The 22,683-nt window shown below is 43.0% G+C and overlaps 1 protein-coding gene across 1 annotated transcript in view; it reads left to right on the plus strand.

The window, feature by feature from the left end:
* Window positions 1–22,683, plus strand: part of CDYL2 (chromodomain Y like 2) — a 65,878-nt gene that overhangs the window by 36,959 nt on the left and 6,236 nt on the right. The window contains exons 2-6 of the mRNA XM_072980421.2: window positions 686–1,280; window positions 16,229–16,446; window positions 18,750–18,922; window positions 20,799–21,009; window positions 21,751–21,894. Of these exons, the coding sequence (XP_072836522.2) occupies window positions 686–1,280; window positions 16,229–16,446; window positions 18,750–18,922; window positions 20,799–21,009; window positions 21,751–21,894 (1,341 nt within the window). The remainder of the gene's footprint in view (window positions 1–685; window positions 1,281–16,228; window positions 16,447–18,749; window positions 18,923–20,798; window positions 21,010–21,750; window positions 21,895–22,683) is intronic.

Genomic DNA, 22,683 nt, shown 5'->3' on the forward strand with positions numbered 1-22,683 from the left:
TGATGATGTGGTGTAATAGTTAGAGCACCGAACTGGAATGGGACTTGGGAGAGTCAAGTTTCTGCTTCCTACAGAATGATAAAACTCATAGGTAACTAAGTCGGTCACTGCCTCCAATCCTGGTCTACTTCACAAGGCTGGGTTCACAGGATAATGGTGAGGACACTCATGTACCACTGACACCCGGTGAGCTCACTGGAGGGAAGGTAGAAGACAATGTACTGTATTTTTCCATGTATAAGATGCCCCCAAAATTAAGAAATCTAAGTGGGGCTTAGCAAGTGGAGGGGGAAAGGGATCAAAGCACTGCAGAATCACTTTGATCCCTGATTTCCCCTCCACTTGTTTTTGTTCTCTCCGCAGCGTACTTCCGTGTATAAGACGACCCTCAATTTTTAGTCTAAAGATTTTAGACAAAAGTATAGTCTTATACATGGAAAATACGGTAAATTGCATTTTTCAAAAAAAATGATGATCAGATAATCTACTGTGTTTGGTGATTGGGATAATCTCACATCCCTACTACTCTTTCTTCTAGGTAAATGTGACTAAAAGAGGTGTGCAGAATTCCGGGGATTGTGATCCAGAAATTCATACCTGCACAACTCTCGTATCTGGGAGTCCAACTTGAAATGATTCTTCTCGTAGCAGATTACAGCTTTTGTTTCCATTTTTCTCCACTTAGGTCGAAAGGATTGTTGATAAAAGGAAGAACAAAAAAGGTAAATGGGAATATCTTATACGATGGAAAGGTTATGGCAGTAATGAAGACACATGGGAACCGGAACACCACCTATTACACTGTGAGGAATTTATCGATGAATTTAACGGACTGCACGTGACGAGAGACAAGCGGGCGAAACATGGGAAACAAACCACTGCACCAAAATTTTTACGAGAGAGCCGAGGATCGTCTCTCGACAAACTGCCACAAAGACCCTCTGACTCTGGGAAGAGCAAAGGTTTGTCCCATAAAAAGAAGCGCATGGCCTCAACATTTCAGAAGCCAAAAAAGGGCTACACAGCCAAACCGGCCTCTTCGGGAGACAGAGCTGCTAAAACAGTCTCCTACCGGACTACGCCCAGCGGTTTACAGATCATGCCGCTGAAAAAGCCGCACAACGGCCTGCAGAATGGAGATGCCAGTTATGAGAAAGATACTGGACCTTTTGGGAACGGCTCCCAAAAGGCAAACATGGATTTAAATGAACATGAAGGGGAACCTGATTTGCCTGGACTATTGGATGTTAATAGCGAATCACCCGTCATGAATGGAATCGGTATGTGATTTTTAACATTTTATTTTAGAATGATTTTTTTTAAAGGGGGCCGTGTTTCAACTATGGCAAAATGTATTTACTATATTAAATGTGGGCCATGATATTCATCTGCTTATCCAAGGAACCCAAGCTGCCTTGATTCCTTTTATGGAGAAAAGTGGGGTAGAAATATTTTAAATAAATACACATGTTTATGCATATCTACTTCAGTGGGACTGACTTACTCCCTATACAGGATTATGGTCCAAGTATAAAATATATCATATTTTGATTTTCTCACAGTGATGTGAGTTTTCTCAAAAAAATTAGAACATCTTTGGCTTATATACTGTATCAAAAAATATTCAACTTTTGATGTGGAAATTATTGCATTGGAATGTTTGTAATAATAGAAAGATATACTTCCCTTATATTTAACAAAATGTGACTACATCTGAAAGAACACTGTGGGGGGGGGGGGGTTTAGGTCACACAACTGTACCTGACAGATCAACTATTTAACTTTTGTTGTTGTTGAGGTATTACTGTAGCACCTTCAGTTTCACTCACACTCTGAACTACTTTTCAGGTCCATTTTACTTTGAGAAAAATCCAATTGAGTACAACTAGTTGGGTATTTTAATTCTCTAAAAGGATTTCTGAGAGCTGTAATCCAAGAATATCTAGAGACCCAAGGTTGGGAACCACCTGATCTAGAAGGAATAAAAGCAGCACACAATCATCTTGTGTTGATTCTGGGGTTCTCTTGCTGCCTGAATTGAAGTGATCCATCCTTCTGTCCTGTGGTAAGGGGTGGATGAAGAGGTGACTGAGGAGCAATGCAACAGAAAAGCAAGAGGGGGGTTACATCTTACAATCAATTCTCTCACCAATGTATAGGATGGGTCTCATGCCCTGTGAATCTCCTTGAAATTCTCTCTAAGATTTCATATTTTCTGTGTGTTCCATAGCTAGTCAAGAACCTTCAGCTTAAGCTCTCTATCAAATGAATACAGAAAGATAATCCCAATTTGTCACACTTCCTAAAGCATCATATGGACCACGATCTTATTGGTGTTTGTGTACAATTAGTGTAACTTGCTGCAGCTAATTGTGACTAATAAATGAGATGCCAGTGCACACCTTGAGCCCGTGATTAGACAAATAATGATGTGCCCTGGCATCTTGTCAGTTAACTGTAATTAGTGGTTGCCACGTTGCACAAACTATTAGGATTCTGTCCGTTATGTTGCTGTTGTTGTTATTAGTGGGTTGGGTTCCATGAATTCCATGATCCAGCTCAAAGTCTTACTGTATATCGTATTCTAGAAACCACAGCATAACAGAATGGGAAAAATATACCCTACAACTAAGGGAACAACAAAGACCTCTGCATCAGAGGGACACTGAGCCACTGAGTGTCTCTGAATCTTAAAAAGTACCTACCAATAGTAATCATGAGGCATGCAGGAGACAACTGTGTAGTTTGAAACTATAACAGGAAAAAAAATGAAAGGTGTGCCCTGAACCTTTTGAAAGTTGAAGAAGCCAAGCCATCGTAGATAGAAAGCAGGAGATTATACACACCATACCAAACATATTGCTGTAGCGTCCTCCACTGCAACAAAGTGCTCAATCCTGACACCATAATCTCTAAAAAGAGTATAATGCAAAGATAAAAGATAGAAGAAGGATCATCAAAAAATGGTTGGAAGCCGAAGCAGACTTCCATATAAAGAGACCACGAAGATGATGGGAACACTTAGCCTAGGGAGAAGATAAATCAGATTGAAGAGTTATGAACATCCCTGGTCACCTGTATATACAATAGAGGAAGAAAGAAATATAAACTGGGTAAAAAATATTGATTGGAACATTTGACATAGATATATCATAGCATCCTTTACACCGGAAATTATTAGGGAAGAGAATCAAGCATGAGGACCGATGCTCATTAAGCTTTCTGTTTTGTGGATTAATAGATACAATGATATTGTCCTCAGCAGTACTAGGAAAACGGGGTATAAGGATGTCACTATCATGTCTCCAGTAAAAGGGCCAACATATGTCCTACTGTGTATTGAGGTTATTTGATTATTTGATAAATGCTTGACTAGGTTGAATAATTTGGTTGCTTTCCAGATGTTTTGGACCACAAGTACCATAATCCCTGGGGCAGGATGGACTGTGCTGGTTGGGGCTTTGTAGAGTTGTACTCTGAAACATCCAGAGAGTACACTGTCAGGGGAGATATTATAGCATATCAAAGTCTGAAGCATCCAGGTAGCGAGATGTTTCTGGGTTGTTTCAGTGCCAACATTCTCCACAGCAAGCAGTGCTTTCCATGGAATGTCCTCCGTTTCCTCCATCCTGCCTTTGTTCTTCCATGTCCGTCTTTGTTTCTTTACTGCCTTCATTCAAGTATTTTCCCCTCCTGCCTGCAGCTAGTATTTTGTGTGTGTGGAGCGGGTGTTGGTGTATGTGCGTGAGAGAAACCTGGGCTCACTTCCTCAGCAGACTCTTGGCTCATGGGGTCAAGATGCCAGCCAGGGCTGCTCTGTGTGGACCAGCTGTGAACACACACACACACACACACAGAGAGACACACACACAAACACACACACACCATTGCAGCTGAGCCAAAGGAAGAGAAATGAGGCAACCAGAATGAAACAAGAGTGGGATGAACGCCGCAGGAGAAAGGGTAAATGCTAGGTCATGAACTAAGATTAAAAGAGGACATATACTGTGTGTGTGGCCCAGATTTCATCAAATAATTTTTTTTTGAAAGCTAACATGAGGGAGAAACACTCATTGGACTAAAACTTTATAGCTCAGTGGTTTAGGCTGTGGAACCAGAGGTCAAGGAGTTCAATTCCCGGCTAGGCCTGCTTGACAAGGGGTGGACTCATTGATCCATAGGGTCCTTTCCAGCTCTGTAGTTCTAAGATGATGATGATGATGATGATGATGATGATGATGATGATGATGATGATGATGATGATGATTAAGAAGAAGAAGAAGAAGAAGAAGAAGAAGAAGAAGAAGAAGAAGAAGAAGAGGAAGCTTGTTCTTCAGCTGTGTGGGTGTACGTACAATCTCTGATCATCTTTCCCTTCCCCAATAAACAGAATGGGACACTTTTTAAACATCCTTTCCAATAATTTCTCCTTGGGCATTTTTTAGAAGAGAGACAGTAGGAGAGAAGTCTCAGCACACTGCTTTAAAAAAATTCAGATTTTATAAAAAGGTTAGGTGTGCACACTGTGCCATTATATCTGTGAAGATTCTCAGTCATCCAGGTGTGGTTATCTGGAAGTTGAGTCATGGCAACTGGACTTCTTTCTCGTTAGGCTGAAACATTTCACAAATTAATACCTATGTATTGACTCTCATCACCCATTGCAACACAAACCAGGGGTCCTTAGGACGCTACGCCACAGAGCAAGAAACATCCCCACCTCCACAGAAGCCAAGAAGAAGGATGATGGACATCGGAGGACAGCCCTTAAGGCGTGGTGGATATCCAAAACGAACCTTTAACAAGGCGACGTCCTGACCCAGGAGGACAATGGAACAGTCTGAGACCCAGAGCCGATGGAAGAACCTGGTCATACATGGCGGGTGTGTCTGAAAAGCTCAAAAGGACTTTTGGTGAACATCACATACCCGTGTACTTGTCCACCCAAAAGACTGGACACCAAAACACAACAGGAGCAATATAAAGTATGTGGTCCAATGGAAAGTGTTTCAATCTAATAAGAAAGAAGTGCAGTTGCCATGATTCAACTTCCACTATGCTTTTATATTATATTATATTATATTATATTATATTATATTATATTATATTATATTATATTATATTATATTATATTATATTATATTATATTATATTATATTCCACCCAACCTAGTGGAAACCCACTAGTCTACGCGGTGAATACAAGGGAAATTAAGCCCACATCAGCATCATTAACCCCCAACAACAGTGTAAATTAGCAATAATACAGATAACAAAACAACTAAATCATACAGAAGCATCAAACTCAATTCCAGAATAAAAATTGTAAACTCCTATCTCAGAGAAAGTATAATTTAAAAACCTTCTGTATAAAGTTCTGCCTTAGCAAGTTTTCTGAAAGTAAGGAGGGATGGGACCAGAGATACATCCAGTGGAAGGGCGTTCCACAGGGATCGGGGCCACCAATTCCTAGTTGATAGTCTTCTGGCCTCTCTTGGCATTAATTAATTAATTAATTAATTAATTAATTCATTCATTCATTCATTCATTCATTCATTCATTCATTCATTCATTTCTTTGCCACCCCATTAGTGTATATGCACTATTGTGGATGGTGAACAAGCTAAAAGCGAACAACCAAATGAGCAATAAACCAACCAATCATGCAAAACAAAAATGATATGGCCACTCTAAGCAATTTTTGGAAAGGCTGATTTACTCCTTACTCCTTCTGTAGAGGACTCTGTGAGACTCCTCTTGAATATAGTGAGCTGCCCACTCTCTAAAATATGTTTGTTTTCCCACTGACCTTCAGCAGCCCTTCACCAGGGTTGCTGAGTCTTAGGGAACGAACAGCTATGACCTCAGAGAACTGTTTTGTTTTGTTTTTTGCTTCCTTGGTTCTCCAAGCAGGGAGAAAAATCTCAGGACAAGCAATGCTGGAGGAGGAGAACATTTGGTTTTTATTTTTATTTTCCTACGAAGATGTGTGTATATACCTTGTGTTTACACGCAGATCCTGTGTTTGCACAAGAAACACAAACAAACACGCATGCACACATTAACACACAAAAGCCGGAAACAAGAGGAGGAGACTGCAGAGACAGCCATGGGTACATGCACTTGGGCTCACCTTTTCCTTTGGAATGCGATAAGGAGTGGAGCCCCAACACTGCAGCTCATGAGCCTTCTTGTTCTACAAATATTGACAGCAGCAGCATGAGGACTTGGGAAAAACTTCCCATATGTTTGGTGTGTGATATATATAAGGCCTTGGGGATGTAAACTGTAGCAAGAATGACAGCAATTTGCTCTCGCTCTCTTAATCTCTCTGTGTGTGTTGTGTTGCAACGTCCTATTGTTGATTATTTGAGTATTTCACTTACACACTTCCATTGAGCTCAAGGTGACATACATGTCTCTGATTCTCCCTGCTTTATCTGCACAGCAACCACCCTGTGAGGTAGGCCAGGCTGAGATAGGGGGAGTTACTGGTTTGAAGTCACCCTGTGAGATTCCTGCCTCACTGGAGTCTAAAACCTAGACCTGCTATGTGCTAGAGAAACCAAGACATTGACCATGAAGGGCAATCCTGATCTTCTTTAGCCAAACACTGGATCATAAGAGAGGAATCTCTGACCCACATGTGCTCTCCATCTGGCCTACACATTCCTCTTTGACCTTTATTTCCAGTCGGTGACTGGCGCGATCAGAGATGAAAACAGTGTTTGAAGTCTGGGGAGATTTGCAAAGAAATGAACTCTGGTTTCCAGCCTGAGAACATTTTACATGGAGCAGGACCTCTGCTTTGCAACCCAGAAACCAACTGCATGGATCACAGAGATGGGTTTTTTTTCCCCCTCTAGGAAGCTGTTGCATTACAGTGAGCTGTGGTCTGCAACCCAGCAAGCTGGCATGCCTAGAAACTCTACTGCATGTTGTATGCCTCAAGGTTGTTATCGTGTGCCCATTTGGTAAGATTTGCATCCAGCACTAGCTATTTTACTTTTGACTCCCTTAAACTTGCCCACTGTTGGAATGCAGTCTCCTAAAATCTTTCTTCAATTAGAACTCAACTCTTGGGCTGGAAAAGCTTGCCAACCTCTGGCAAACAGTGGCTGTCAGCCAATCCAGTTAAACTTGAGCTGGGAACTCTAATCCATCTTGCAAACCAGTATTTTGTTATCAGTCCGCAGATGTCAATGTTTTCTTGGGCGTCTCCAAGCCCATGTTGGCCAAGGCTCTGATAATGGCAAAATTTCTGTTGAAGTTTCTGTTGCAGCTGCTTTCTGTTATCACATTGCTGTCTGCTGCTTTGTCGATACCATAATTGAGAGCGATTATTTTGTCAAGTTCCTCAACAGAATAAAAAGGGAGGGGAGTACCTTAACTTGTCCTCTCTTTGTCTTTCCCCGTTGATCTAATGCTCGCACAATTAGCTGGAAAAAAAATCGTATTTCATTATATTCGTTTCCATTCATGTAACCTTTGTAGTTCAGAAACAATCTTGAATTGCTGCCTTAATATCACTCCCAGGAACATCCCTGTTTGTTCCTGCGGCCTTGGGTAATGCTGATAATAATAAAAATCCGGCCATGTATGTTAATTATGCAAGGGAACGCAAATTGTTGCAATTTGTAAGGGTGCTGCAGACCGCAAGGGGTGAAACAAGCATGGATGATTGCATTTCATCTTGCTTTTATAAAATTTGGTTTTCTTATGTCTTTGAGGATAGTTTTAGGGAAGTCAAGGGAGTTTCCTTGCAAAAAAAGAGAAAGAAACCCCCCAACCTACCAATTTTGTTTATTATGCGCTGAACAACTGTTCGGACGAAAAACGAACCAGCACGAACGGTCAAACCAGCATTTCGTGCCCATCTCTAGTGCCTATACCTTCATATTACTCTGTTCCTGGATAGGCTGTTAGAAGGGCACTGTCACAAGCTGTCCTCACTGCCCTCTTCATGTTGCCTAATATTTGCCCTCTACTGTACCCAGACTACTCCAGCCTCTGTGCAGGTCAGGCACCTCTTAGCATTGAAGGCTTCACCAATCGCCTGATACTTTGGACACTCACTGCAAGAACTCTCTGGTCCATGGCCCATGCTGGCTGTGGCTGGAAAGAGCCAATGTCCAACTTTGGAGAAGGCTGTCCCACTGGTTGGCCATTTTCCCATTCCTCCCTCATGGTCACAGTTTTGTGTCTTTAGCAATTGCATGCCTTTGGCAGATTTGTGCGATGTTTGTGCCCCTGTTGAGTTTTCCATCTTCTGCACAGCTGTTACAATATGTTCTCAGGTTGCTCTGAATTACTTGCCCTGCATTTGAGACATAAACGCGGGCATTCTGTCTATAAATAACCTGATACATTTTATCTCCATGCTGTTGGTCATTTCATGAGGTTGACATGTTCCACGCATTGCAGGCCATCGCGAGATTAGGCAGATTAGATTTTAATGCATGAAATAGCAAAACACCCACTGCATAATATCCGATTAGCTGCTGGCACCTCCTCTCCTCTATATTTTCTCCTTTTCGCTAGTCACAAATGCTGCAGTAGACCTCCTCTGGACCAGCTATTGGTTAAATCCCCCACCCTCTTGCGTGGCTTGCTTTGTTTTGCTTTACCTTGCCTCGGAGGATGCTGTGAGGTGAACAACCCCCTTTTGTCACCTCTTCAACTTCCTCGCTAGGTGTACTCTTTGAACAAATGAGGAAAGAACAAATAATGACGATAACTTGATTGATGAGTGTGGTTCTGTTGCATTTGATTTCCCTGAAGGATTAATCCTCTGCCCGTTTCCCTTACTGGCACTACCTTCACCAGCTGTTGCTGATTCCTCAATAGCATGTATATTGCCAGCTTTAAAAACCTAAGTCTGCCTTCATCCATTACCCAATCCTTGGTACATGATTTTTTTCCCCCTCTCCTTCTAAAAATCCTCCAACTTGCTGTGTTTGGAGTGGATTGCACTTCCTTAGATCTTATTTCCCATTTGTGGCAGATGTAGGATTGAGGCGACAGCCCGTGGCAACCCTTAAGTGTTACTTATTACAGCTGCCGCCTGATGGAAGAAAGCTTAGCCAAATAAATGCACATACTTTAGTCAATTAACGAATCAGCTAAATTTATGGGAGAAATAGTTGCAGGTTTGGAAAAAAACACGATCCTTCCTTTATGTCGCAGCTGGATTGTCTTTGACAAAGCATTCCGTGTTCTTTCGTGAATAAGGACGAATTGTGGGTTTTCTTTCCCTCCGTGTTTTCGTATTTCTGCCAATCTTGGTTGCCACCTCCTTGCTTCTGTTGTTTTTCTTGGCTCCGTGGCATATAATCGCATGGGCGCTCACCACCTGGTTTTTGATATAAGAGACAGTGATTACAGCTTGAACATTTGCCCGCTGTATTTTGAGCCTGTAAAGGATATTCCCAAAGAAGCTTCCTTTGACTGGTGCAGCTGAGTAAAGTCTATAAAGACCCTTTACCCCAAGGAGGATGTTGTCAAAACATGTTTGAACAACCTTCAAACCGTAATAAATTACTGTTTTCAAGCACTGGTCTGGGAACTGTCTGTGTTCTTGGCTTTTTGGTATACCTTTTCCTCCGCCTGAACCCTTCCTTGTCCTGTACCTCTTCTACAAGAGGTTTTCAGGTGCGCAGAGATGCTGGGTCCACTGTCGTCGCTACATCACACTTGTGGTGATCACGCACGAGGTCGTTTAAATAATCAGATGTGACCAAAGCTTTTTTAAAAATGAACTTTCCGAAACGACTGGGCTCATATTGGGCTTTAAATGGACAGGGGGAAAAATTGTAGGAAATGGAGCATTAAAAGTTGTCTTCAACTTTTGGACAGAATTTCAGGCATAACTTCCACGTGCATCAATTTGGTGTCAGGATGTGTGCATCTCAGAAACTGTGACTGATTGCCTTTCCACACAGGTATTGTTTAAAAGCACAGAGAGCTCCTTGTATAAGAGTTCTGTTTGGTATTAAGGGATCCTTATGTGGAAGAGAAGGTGTGTATTTGGTTATGCCATGTATGCACTCTGGAACTCTCATGAAAAACAGGTATTACTTTAGACATAATGGCAGGCACGTTGAACCACTCATGAATTCTCCCACCTAGTCCCTTTGAACCATTCTTATTCATCAATGCTGCAAGGCAGAGAAGATGGGGCAATGCTTCTCCCACCTGTGACACATATATTGTTTGGCTGTTGCAAGACGATTCATCACTGGGGCCTGGTTCCTCTGCAAGGTTTTCTCATCAAGGCTAGCAGGACTACAGGGTGGCTCTTTTTAGGCTGACACCTCTCCAAATCTCACAGCCAACATGCCCAAGAGGTGTGCAGACAGGAGGATCCCAGGAATTCAGGATAACTTGATCTCCCAAGTATGGAAAGTCCACTTGCAAAAATCTTTTTCTCTACCTCGAGTGGGCAGCTAGGGACCGCAGCTCTGAACTGTCCTATAACTGGCCCAGTAGGGTGCTGGAAGTTGCAACCCAACAGCATCTGGAGGGCCAGATGTTTCCCCTCTCTGCCCTACACAACCATGTGGGGGAGGTGAATAGGAACAGACTTGTAGCATCCCTGATGCAACATCCCTCACTCCTTCTGGACTGGAATCAATGGGATGAAACTGTACCATTTAGGTATCTCTAGGTGTGTAGGACATGGTGTAGAGTGCACTGCGGGCAAGACCTCAAATAGAACGGAAAGCCTACAGAGAGATAGTAATAGACTTTCCCCAGACAATGTACAGTAGACTATGGAGATTCCCCTGCTCATACATATTCAGCATGGAGGACAGGAAAGCTTGCAAGATAAAGTCATGGCTTTATTGAGCTCAGGATGGTGTGCTCCATCTCATAGGAAGTCTCCAGGCAGGAATTGTATCCCTGGTCTTACCTGGAGATGCTAGGAACCTAATCTCACACGTTCCGTCAGCAGAGCAGTCCTTGAGCTTTGATTCCTTCGCGTGAAGCTACAAACCGACTCCATAGTTTTTGATTTCCTGCTCGGAAATTAAATCTGTAGTTTAATCCTTTTCATTTATTTAATTCTTTTTAATATGATAACACAAGGTGTGTATTTTTTTTTCTTTTTAATATTCTCATTTGTAGTATTGTGTAAACCACTTTGGGTCCCGTTGAGGAAAAGGCGAGGTATAAATATTTGAAATAAATATTAAAAAAGAATAGACAGTTTAGCCCAAGGAGTTTAATACTGTCCACACTGAGTGCTAGAGCTTTCAAACTTTACTTTGAAATGCTGCAGATTGGAGCTAAGGACCTTCTGGAGCAAAACAGATGCTGTGTCTCTACACTCACAGATACAGTTTACAATACCTAAATTAAAATTTGTCAGCTTACCAAAATGCTACCACGTGCACTAACAAATTACATATAATCCTGGATAGGCAATACCTTTATTGGACCAGTTTTGTTTAAAAAAAAAAATCATACAGTCCACTAGCTTTCATGGATCAAAGCCCACTTCATCAGACATCCACCGATGTCTTGTCATTAGTGCAGAGTCCAAAAAGTTCATCATTGATGGTTGTGCCATTCTTGCTTCTTAGATGTAAGTTAGAGAGTGTGCAGGCTTAATTTAGGTAAAGGTAAAGGTTCCCCTTGACATTTCGTCCAGTCGTGTCTGACTCTAGGGCGTGGTGCTCATCCCCGTTTCAAAGCCGTAGAGCCAGCGTTTGTCCGAAGACAATCTTCCGTGGTCATGTGACCATTGCGACTAGACACAGAACGCCGTTACCTTCCCACCGAGGTGGTACCTATTTATCTACTCGCATTTTACATGCTTTTGAACAGCTAGGTTGGCAGGATCTGGGATAAGCGATGGGAGCTCACTCCATCACGTGGATTCGATCTTGCGACAGGTGGTCTTTCCGACCTTGCGGCACAGAGGCTTCTGCAGTTTAACCCACTTGACTTAATTTGGCACCAATTGGCTCTATCTAGTGGGTTTACTAAATTTTCACCCCAGATCCTAGCTGAAGGATGTATAGGTTCTGTATGTTGCCCTTTTCCCCAGCTGAATAGAAACTTGAAGTTTCAAAAAAAAAAAAGGCTTTGCCTCTGCTTCTTTTTTTGAGCAATGGGGTGTGTGTGATATCCAATTAACAGCATCATCAGCTACACTTTTAAAAGCACAGCCCCAATACAGCCTGTGCCCTCTCTAACTTGGATCTAAGAAGCAAGCGGGGTACAACCATCTGCTATGAACCTTTGGACTTTAAATTCTCTGCACTAACAACAAGACAAGGCATCAGTGCACGCCCGAAGTAAATTAAAGGTTACTTTTCTTACTTGGTGGAGACCAGGGTTAGGGAGAGAATAATGAAAGCTCATTAAGAACTTCAGATGGACTCTCATAAACCGAAGAAGCAATTTTAGAGTTTTTCACTATCATTAATCATGACCATCCATAATCATTATTTCACAAACGATCGCCCGTAGGACTTCATTAAACTTCTTGCATATTTAACTTGTGAGAAAAAATTAATTAAAGGCTGCTTGCCGAGGGGAAAAAAGAGGTCATAAAATACCCCAAATAAATAAAAGTGATCTGCAACAACATTATTCGATATTTAAAACAACTTCATGGAAAAGGTTATAGATGTAATAAATAAGGTCAATCGGTTGGGTCTAGATTTCTTGATATTTGCAGGGTGAATTTATTAAACTCAGTGGCCAGTAGGCAAGCTGGAGGTTGTGTTGTTGAAATGATTGGGGGCTTTCTCTTTGTTTATTATTCTTGCATTTATTTAATGGATGCCTCCTTGCACAAAGTCATTAAAACCCAATAGTTCGTGTAAGGGATTGTTGCACAAGTCAAACAGATGAGGCAGGATGACAGCCAATGGGATTGACACAAACATCGTTGATTTAGATGGATTTTTATCCCATTGATGCTAGTGGGTCTTCTATAAAAATGACTAAATGTAAATCCATGGCAACTACTGTATAGTATTTACAGAAGCCTTAACCTGTGGCAGGATTAGCTTGCTCATCCTAAATTATATTGACTTTTTCCTTCCAAGAGCCTCAAAAGCAAATAATCCAGACACCTATGATGTTAACTGAAAGACTTTCCATTGCCTTTGGTTACTCCCACAGAGACTAATTTACCATAAATTCCCATAGCAATCCACTAGTGATTCATATAAGCAAATAGGACTCCAATTTACGAAATTCAAATCCAGGTCCCAGCTGTGGATCTGTTGATTCTGAATGAAGTTACACCGGACCATCCAGAGATAAGCGACTTTGCTCAATACAACAGAAAGATAAGGATAGATGTATTCATTTGCTTAATATATTTAGATCCTCCCTTTTAAAGGTAGAATCCTCACTGTACAGCTTTGCTGCAGTTAATAAAGAGGATGAGGACAGCCGGTGGCTTGATGGTGGAGCCTCTGTGTTGTGCATAAGAACATAAGAAGAGCCCTGCTGGATCAGGCCAGGGGTCCCTCTAGTCCAGCATCCTGGATCTCACAGTGGCCCCACCAGATGCCTCTGGGAGCACACGAGACAACCAGAGACCTGTCTCCTGATCCCCCTCCCCTGCATCTGGCCTTTGGAGGTACCATCTTTTGAAGCCTGGAGATGATACAAAAGGTCCCAGGTTCAACTGCAGCACCACTAGGAAGGGTTTGCAAACACTCCTGTACAAAAATGCTGAAAAATCAGTAACTTTTCAAAGAAGACATTTTCTTGGGAGGCATTCAAGAGAGAATAAGTCACCCTCTGTTAGATCTGCTTTGATTTGGATTCCTGCATTGAATGGGGGTTGGACTCAATAGCCTTATAGGCCCCTTCCAACTCCATGATTCTATGTTTGATAGTGACTGGGGCATTGGGGGATCCATGCTAGTCTGAACTTTTCAGGAGCTATCCAAGGTGCTGAAAACACACACACCCCACAAAGAGGTCCAGCCCCTCGATTAGCCCCTCTAAAATTCCAAATAAATTCTGGATTTACTAACACCACCCAATGAAATCAGTCATTTGTCTCAACTGAGCAGAAAGTAACTTCTTATGATGGGAACAAGTCGTCGTCATTGATCATCGGGAAGGCCTTTCACTCAGACCCATCACCCTCACAGGGACGTTTGGTGGAGACACAAGAGAGGGCCTTCTCTCTTGCTGCTCCTAGACTCTGGAATGCCTTCCCACGGGAAGCCAAATGTATACAAGTGTACATTCAGATATTGAAATGCACAGGACATTTAAAATTTGATGCATATACAAGTCAGAATGAACTTGACAGTGGGAAATTACCGTATTTTTCCATGTATAAGACTATACTTTTGTCTAAAATCTTTAGACTAAAATTGAGGGTCATCTTATACATGGAAGTAAGCTGAGGAGAGAACAAAAACAAGTGTGGGGAGCAGGGATCAAAGCGATCCTGCACCGCTTTGATCCCTTTCCCCCTACACTTGCTAAGTCCCACTTAGATTTCTTAATTTTGGATTAGAAAAGTGGGGGGTGTCTTATACATGGAAGAATACGGTAATAACAACAACAGTAATAACCTTAGAACTGGAAAGCTAGGAAGGGACCCTATGGATCATCAAGTCTCAAGGAGGCCCAGTGGGGGAACTGAACTCCCAACCTCTGGCTTAACAACCAGAGACCTAAACCCCTGAACCATCCAGCTGTTATGCCTGTGTAAACAACATCTGGGCACTAGAAACAGTGGGAAAGCTTTGAGAGCTCCAGGTTGGGGGAGATTACAAAAATTGTTACTGGATCACCAAATAAATGAAAACAGAATAAAACAGAACTAAAGGAAACAACCCAGCTCCTATGACTTAACAACACTCTCAGGAGTTAATCTTATTGATTGCAGTGGCCATTACTCCCAGGTAAGTGGATCTGGGAGTACACCCTCAAGTCCCATTAGTTAGTCTTTTAAATAAACATATGTCCAGTTTGCTGACATCAGAAGACTGTAATAATGCTTTACTTTCCCTAGGGTATAGTTAAAATTAGTATTTTTAGCAAAAGATGCCAGCCAGAATGAGAGGCAGAATTCATCTTCTCCCATAGAAGGGAATTGTTTTCACTGACGTTAATAGGAAATAACAGAGAGATTTCTGTCACTGCACCTCTCCAGTCTATTTAATCCCGTTGAGAAGAGTAAGCACACCTCAACCAAGCCAAGGAGCATAAAATAAAGGTGAAGTTTATTTACTTACTTTAGCCTGGTGCTCTACAAATGTCACAGAATGGTGTCTTTGGAGATAGTAGCCAGCGTGAACCCTATTCAGAGACGACAGGAACTGCTACCCAAAATGGTAGGAACAGCCTTTGAGAGGCTGAAATGTTTTTAATCTCCACTGGAAGCACATCTGAAAGTATTTTGTTCCAAAAGCGTCTTTTAACTATGTGGTCGGAGCCAAGAATTGCTTCCTAAATCTAGACGAGTGTGCAATCTTTTTTTGCACAGAAAAGCGTGAATTCTGAAGAAGCATACTGTGTTTGAATCCACCTGTTTGTCTGGGCTATATCTCCCAGCAGACTCGGGAGATAACAGAAGCATTAGATAGGAGATCAAGCAAAACAGAGGCCTACAGATCCTATTTTATGATCATCCAGCAGTGTAGAGCAAAAGAGGGAAGTCAACGGGGCCTCATAAGACAAGGGCACCCGCAGTCACATGCAACCACTGGGAACACTCTCTTATGCCCACGAAACTGTGATCATTTAGGTAAAGGTAAAGGTTCCCCTTGACATTTAGTCCAGTCGTGTCCAACTCTAGGGGGCGATGCTCATCCCCGTCTCCAAGCCGTAGAGCCAGCGTTTGTCGAAAGACAGTTTCCGTGGTCACGTGGCCAGCGTGACTAGACACGGAACGTCATGACCTTCCCACCGAGGTGGTACCTATTGGTTATTTAGTGACACGTGTATCTGTTGCTTCCTCTGATGGACTCAAGGCAATAGAAATGGCTCTTTTCCTCCTCACATCTCACAATGCTCCTGTGAGGTAGATCTAACTGGAAGAGACCCATTGCTATACAGCCATCTAGTTCATTTCGTGGTTTAGTGGAGACTGGAATCTGGATCCCTGACAGAGTGCCCAGTCCAGCAGTCTGATTATCTGCTCCAACGACAGCTCTTAATTTATCAAAGACACCCGCGTGCTCTTCTCTTTTCCGATTGACGTTGGTATTGATGCATGTCTCTCTTTTGACTTCTGAAAGGTTCTTCGCTGGCCAATGGAGGCCTGAATCTTCATAGCACTGTGAAAAGGAAGCTGGAAGGGGAAAAGGATTACGTCTTTGATAAGAGACTCAGGTACAGCGTGCGGCAGAACGAGAGCAACTGTCGGTTCAGGGACATTGTCGTACGCAAAGAAGATGGATTCACGCACATCCTCCTGTCCAGTCAGACCTCAGATAACAATGCACTGACTCCAGAGGTATGTGGGTGAACGTCCATGCATAGAGGAAAGGCCCTGAGAGGTGGGGGAGAGATGGTAGCCAGAAAGGTACCCACAGTCTTAACCTGGGTTTGTCATTTCTACACAATCCCCCAGTAAAGGAGCCCTCTTGATATCCTACTTCAAACTAGAGCAGATCTATTGAGTGACCTAATTATTGACAATCGTCTTTCAGTCAATTTGACAGTAAGGATGGGTGTTGTTGGGGTTTGTTTTTTTTAACTTTCTTGGACTACAACTCCCATAATCCTCCATTTTGGGGAGTTCTACCTGACAGACAGACAACCTAAATGTGGCTCAGCTTCCAGAAAGACCACAACTGGGAAACTCTTAAGATTGTGACTGTAAGATGAGAATAAGTTCTTCATTTCAACCGCTGTTAGTTTGTTTGGGTAATTATTAGCACGCCATCCGCTCCATCTGAAAGAACCACACCTCAGCCCTGCATCAATCTATTTAAGCTGGGAAGAGAAGCCCTTTCTCCTAAGTACATTGAACTCAGCTATTTGAAATTCACTTGTACAGAAGCACGAGAGCTCTGCTTATGGATTAATCCTAGAAAGCATGGGCCACGGGTTAAAAATCCAAGAGTTGTAGAAGTTGGGAGCAGTCGGACTAAATGGGTGCAGTCCCACCAAGTTTGTACAGTTTTTGAAAGTACAGGGTAAAGCTCTCTCACAGACCCCACTCTTGTGCTGACCCTCCTCCAAAATGTATTGCTATTATGTGGTAACTGAAGGCTAAATCAAAACAAATAAAAATAGTGTTTCAAAAAGAGAGGAGAGTGCTATTCTAGACAGAGCCCTAACTAAGGCAAGGCAGGGCTTCGCCCCAGATGCTAAAATTCAGAAGGCATGGCCGTTGCCCTATGCCACCCTCCAGATTCTGTCCCTTTCAGCACCACCAACAAAAGGCGTGTGCAACAAGGAAGTCCTCCAAGAACAGTCTGCTAGCCGGGGCTGATCCATGCTAGCCACCAGTGGCCCAGGCTCTCTGACTCCCCGTCCACATTGTGCTGCACTTCATATCTTGGTGGCACACACAGCTGCCTTGTTCTGACAGAGAGGGTGGGATCTCTGCCCGTCCTCGAAGACAAGAGAGCGGTAGGAAGAGAAGTCAATGCAGCCCCGGCAAGGTTGCAAAAGAAAGAGGTGATGAGGGAGAAGCCAGCAGGCAGGAGACCATGACATGGGGAATCATCTCTAGAAGAAAGAGGATGAGGACAAGGTGGATGCTCCACACCTTGCATCCCCTGCCCAAAGCCAGCTCTCTGGCACTGCTGTTTTCTTCACTCAGTGCTGGGCTGCTCAGGAGGAGGAAGAGGCACATCATCGTGAAGGCGGCAGCCATAGGCAGGTGAGGTTGAGAGGGGACGCACCTGTCCCGTAAAACGAATAAGCTGCCTTGGAGAGCTGGCCTCCGGGAAGTGGTGTTTGGTGTGTAGCTACTATCTTCTCTTCCTCTTTCTTTTCATGGGGGTGGCACCCAACCGCCACCCACTTGTGTGACTTTCCCCCCTGCAAGGTTGTGAATGCATCTGGCAAATCTAGACGAGGGAGAAGCCATGCAATGGCTTTCTATAAGAAAGAGAAGACGATGAGGACAAGTGACTAGGAGTATGAGGTGTGCAGCAGCCATCCCATCCTTGTCCTTGATTCCCCTCCTCTCTCTCTCTCTCTCTCTCTCTCTCTCTCTCTCTCTCTCTCTCTCACACACACACACACACACACACACACACTTACTTCTGGTTCCATCTTGTTACTCTAATCCACCCACCTTCACGAGTCCCATCCTGTGCCATGCCCCACTCCCCCTCTTTCGTTCACCTCCCTTCTTCCACCTCTATACAGCTTTCCCCTCCTTCAAGAGAACAGCCATCGCAGTCTGCGAGTAGAATGGGCACAGGTAAACGGACACCTTTCTGGAGCGAAGGTCTTTTTTCTCCCTAGGGATTAGTTCCAAGCTGTGTTTGGACATGTCTTCCCAAAGCCCAAATTAGCTCTGAGATTTGCAACAGACCTCTTCCTTGTTCTGTAGCAAGAGCCGTTGCCCCTTGATGTGGGGGAAAATGTCTTATTAAAATGGGGACAGAAAACATCGTGGGGAAATGTGCCATTTTGAGAATTTCTGGATGACGGTTCAGAGATCATGTCACTCCTGCTGATGTCACCCAAGCCACACAGAGTGTCTCTCTCTCTCTCTCTCTCTAGCCATTACTTTAAAGACCCACCATTGTCTTAGTTCTAAATGTCAAAGAACTGCATTCTTTCGCTTTTCAACAGATTATGAAGGAGGTACGGAGAGCCCTGTGCAATGCCTCGGCCGATGATAGTAAACTCCTGCTTCTGAGCGCAGTGGGCAGCGTCTTCTGCAGTGGCCTTGATTACTCCTACTTAATTGGCAGGCTGTCAAGTGACAGAAGAAAAGAGAGCACTAGAATCGCAGAAGCTATAAGGTGATTTGGGACTTCCAGCAGACCATCAGTTAGGAAATACAGTGTGCAAAAGAGAATTAAAGGGATGGGGGGGGGGTTTGGGGGGAAGGGGGCTGCAAATCCCAAAATCCTCCATTAAGGGAGTTCTACCTGACACCTTACAGACACCTAAATGTGGCTTGCCTGGGAGAAAAAGCATCAGCTAGAAAGCTTTGAGGCTTAACTAGGCCTTGCTCCACCTGAGCTTCCTGTTCCTGCCCCTTTCCTTGCAGGGAGCTTTCCTTTTGAACAGGAACTAGGCCGAGCTAGGCCTTTCGGTTGAGGGCTTTTTCCCAGGCGAGCCATACCTGGTGATTGTAAGGTTTCTGTCTGTCAGGTAGAACTCCCAGAATGAAAACTTTGGGGACTTGTACTCCAAAAATGCAGAAAATCCAGCCCCTAGGGTATTATTACAGTGGTGCCTCGCTTAACGACGACAATCCGTTCCAGGAAAATTGCTGTTAAGCGAAAACTTTCTCAAAGCGAAATTTAAAAAACCATTGAAATGTATTGAAAACCATTCAGTGCGTTCCAATGGGCTAAAAATTCACCGTCCAGCAAAGATCCTCCATACAGTGGCCATTTTCTGTGCCTGAATAGCGAGGAATCCGTCCCTAAGCATAGCGGGGAGCTATTTTAAGCACCCACTGGCCATTTTGAAAACCTGACAATCAGCTGTTTTTGATCGTCGTAAAGCAAAAATCAGTTCCCGAAGCAGGGAACCGATCGCTAAGCGAAATTTCCCCATTTATACCAAAAAGATTATCGTAAAGCGGATTCATCATAATGTGGGGCAATCGTTAAGCGGGGCACGACTGTATTTGTACTGTCCTTTATTTATTTGGTTTGGGCTAAGCAGAAAGGTCAGTGCAAAAGTAAGTGCAATTGGTTGGTTGACTACATAGCCTATCCTTCACTCTCAGTTCCACCCAATGCCTTAAACATTGTTGATTGCTTTAAAATAAAGGATTAAAATTCATTATATACCAGCCACCATTATGTGGACTTGCAAATGGAATGAAGATACTTCACATAAGGCTGTGGATTAATAAACTGCTTCATGCGGTTTTGATTTAAGCTGAAATCTTAGACCTCCCTGGGAACAAACCCCTTCTTTTTCAAATAGCAGAATAAATATTTCTTAGATGCCACTGGGTCACAGTAGACATTAGAAGGAAGTTACATTCCCTGGATTTACCCTTTCTTCCCTCCCAGAAAAGTATTTGCTCAGAGATAAATGCTTCAGCAATCCAACTTCCAAATTAAGTCCATGTCTATCTTCCACCGACCAACCACAAAACAAAGCAGACATAGATACAGTCAGAATTCTGTGGGCTTTAGCCAATGGAATTAAAGTCCTCACAGGAGTTTTCAGTTAAACACAGATGGAGCACGAAGGCTCTACCAGCCATTTCCTGCATGTGAGGAAGAAAGGGAAGTGGCTGGGAGTGGCTAAGCCTCATGGGAGCTGCAAGGGATTCGGGGCCTGGTAGGTTTTTGAGAGGTACACCGTACAAAGGCTAATGGGCAGGAAGACTACAAAATACCTCACTCTCTTGTGGAGTCAGAATAATACCTTTTTCAGTTCCTCATCCCCACCTTTACATCTGTAGCATTCCTTTACATATGGCCCCCAGTAATTGACTAAAATGTTTACTGCCCTTTGTAATGATTTTAACGGTCTGCATAATGATGATGTTTCAATTATTTTATTATCTGGCTTTTTAAAATGCTTGGACAATTTTATTTGTTTTCTGTGATGTTTGTTAAGTCACTTTGATCGTAATAGATTAATGGAGCGGTGGTATAAGACTCTCATGAACAATAAACAAAGAATCATTCTTGTTTTCTTTCCTAGGGATTTTGTGAAAGCCTTTATTCAGTTTAAGAAGCCTATTGTGGTGGCAATCAATGGTCCTGCACTAGGCTTGGGTGCTTCCATTTTACCACTCTGTGACATCGTTTGGGCAAGTGAAAAGGCCTGGTTCCAGACCCCCTATGCAACAATTCGGCTTACTCCAGCTGGCTGTTCTTCTTACACATTCCCACAGATACTGGGAGTTGCACTGGTAAGCCTCCTTCCCTTGCAATTTCTTTGTTCGCAGCCCAGGCAAATGGTTTAGATTCTAGACGGCCCTTCGGCATGAAGAAAGCTCCTTCTCTTGCAAACGCAACAATTTTGACCTGGGAGCAGCTGAATTCTCTGGGAGCTGCAAGAGCTTAGGGGACTGGTAGTCTCTCTTAGCAACAACAGAAATCCAGAAGCCCTTGCCGAACCATCCCAGGTTTGTTCAACTGGATTTTGTGTGTTCCTGAATTAAACTCTCTTGAACAAAACCAGCATCATAGCTAGGTATTTCCTGTTCTATATAGAAAAGCACCTGAAACAGACACTTCCTGACTTTGAGCTCAGAGCAGGACCTCAAATACATGTGTGGCATACCAATAGAAGCCAAGCCTTGCTTTGCACTGGGCTTTGGGAACATAAAATAGATCAGCACATTTATAAGAGGTATTAGGACACCCTTTGCATACACCTCCTTGTACATAATCTGTGCTGCAAATTTAGTGAATATTTGCAAATGTTCTCATCCTCAACAAAAAAAAGACACTTGACTGGAAAAAAATTATCAACCATTATCAGATTTTGTCTGATTGCGTGAGGGTTCTTTTTGCCTTTGCCCAATAGCAGATAGACCTCTCTTTTTTTTCATTAAAAGAAGCACTAACAAAAAACAAAAGTTAAAAATATATATTTTATTGTTCTCGTGCAAGCATTCGCCTTCTGCAGTCGTGCTTTGTTGTTGCAGGCCAATGAAATGTTGTTTTGTGGAAGGAAACTTACAGCGCAAGAAGCGTGTAGCCGAGGACTCGTCTCTCAGGTCTTCTGGCCCACAACGTTTGGGCAAGAAGTGATGCTGAGGGTGAAAGAAATGGCCTCCTGCAGCGCTGTGGTAAGCAGATTTGGGCTTCTGGGAAATCATAAATATCTTCAGGATAGCTCAATGATTTAGGTCTCCGGGCGTGGAGCCAAAGGTTGGGAGTTCGATTCCCCACTGGGCCTCCTTCCAGCCCACTGTGGTCCCTTCCAGCCCTCCAGCTTTAAGATGATGGTGAAATCATGTATCTCCCATTAAAATAAAAATCAGGACCAAAGAGTACTGTTTTCCTTTTAAAAAAAGAAGAAAAGAGAGAACCAACTAGAACCTACTCTGGTCATCTCATTGTCTGGACAGTTGGGCTCCAGTTCTAAAATAATATTTCCTTCAGGCAGAGCCGCAGAAACATCTCCAAGAGTCTGTTTCCCGTTTTTGTACGAAAGCTCTGCTACACCTCTCTGACCGAGATATTGCAGTTTCCCTTTCACTGTAAAGGGCTTTGGATCCAAGGAGTTTAATTAAATGAATTGAAGATTATATCTTGTCTTCCAAGGCGGTGAGGCGCACAAAAGAAACACACACTAAAAAGTCATTGTAATTCCCTTGTGCTGCTGATAAGCATCTAGCCATGCCCGGGGCCTCATCCTGTAGCCTTCATGTCCTGTCATTCTCTCCTAGGTTCTCATTTCATTGTCTCCTTTTTTTTTTCTTTCTAAATGATGCTACAGTGATGCCATATAGCATCGATTCTTTACCTTTTCTTTACCACAAACGCCCTTTAAATACCTTTTGTTGTCATGGACCACCACAACTTAATTCAAGATTTAAAGCTCCAAAGTACGTCAAATTTATTTAAAGTTTTGC

This window comes from Pogona vitticeps, chromosome 10 (assembly GCF_051106095.1).
Source record: "Pogona vitticeps strain Pit_001003342236 chromosome 10, PviZW2.1, whole genome shotgun sequence".
NCBI classification, from domain to species: domain Eukaryota; kingdom Metazoa; phylum Chordata; class Lepidosauria; order Squamata; family Agamidae; genus Pogona; species Pogona vitticeps.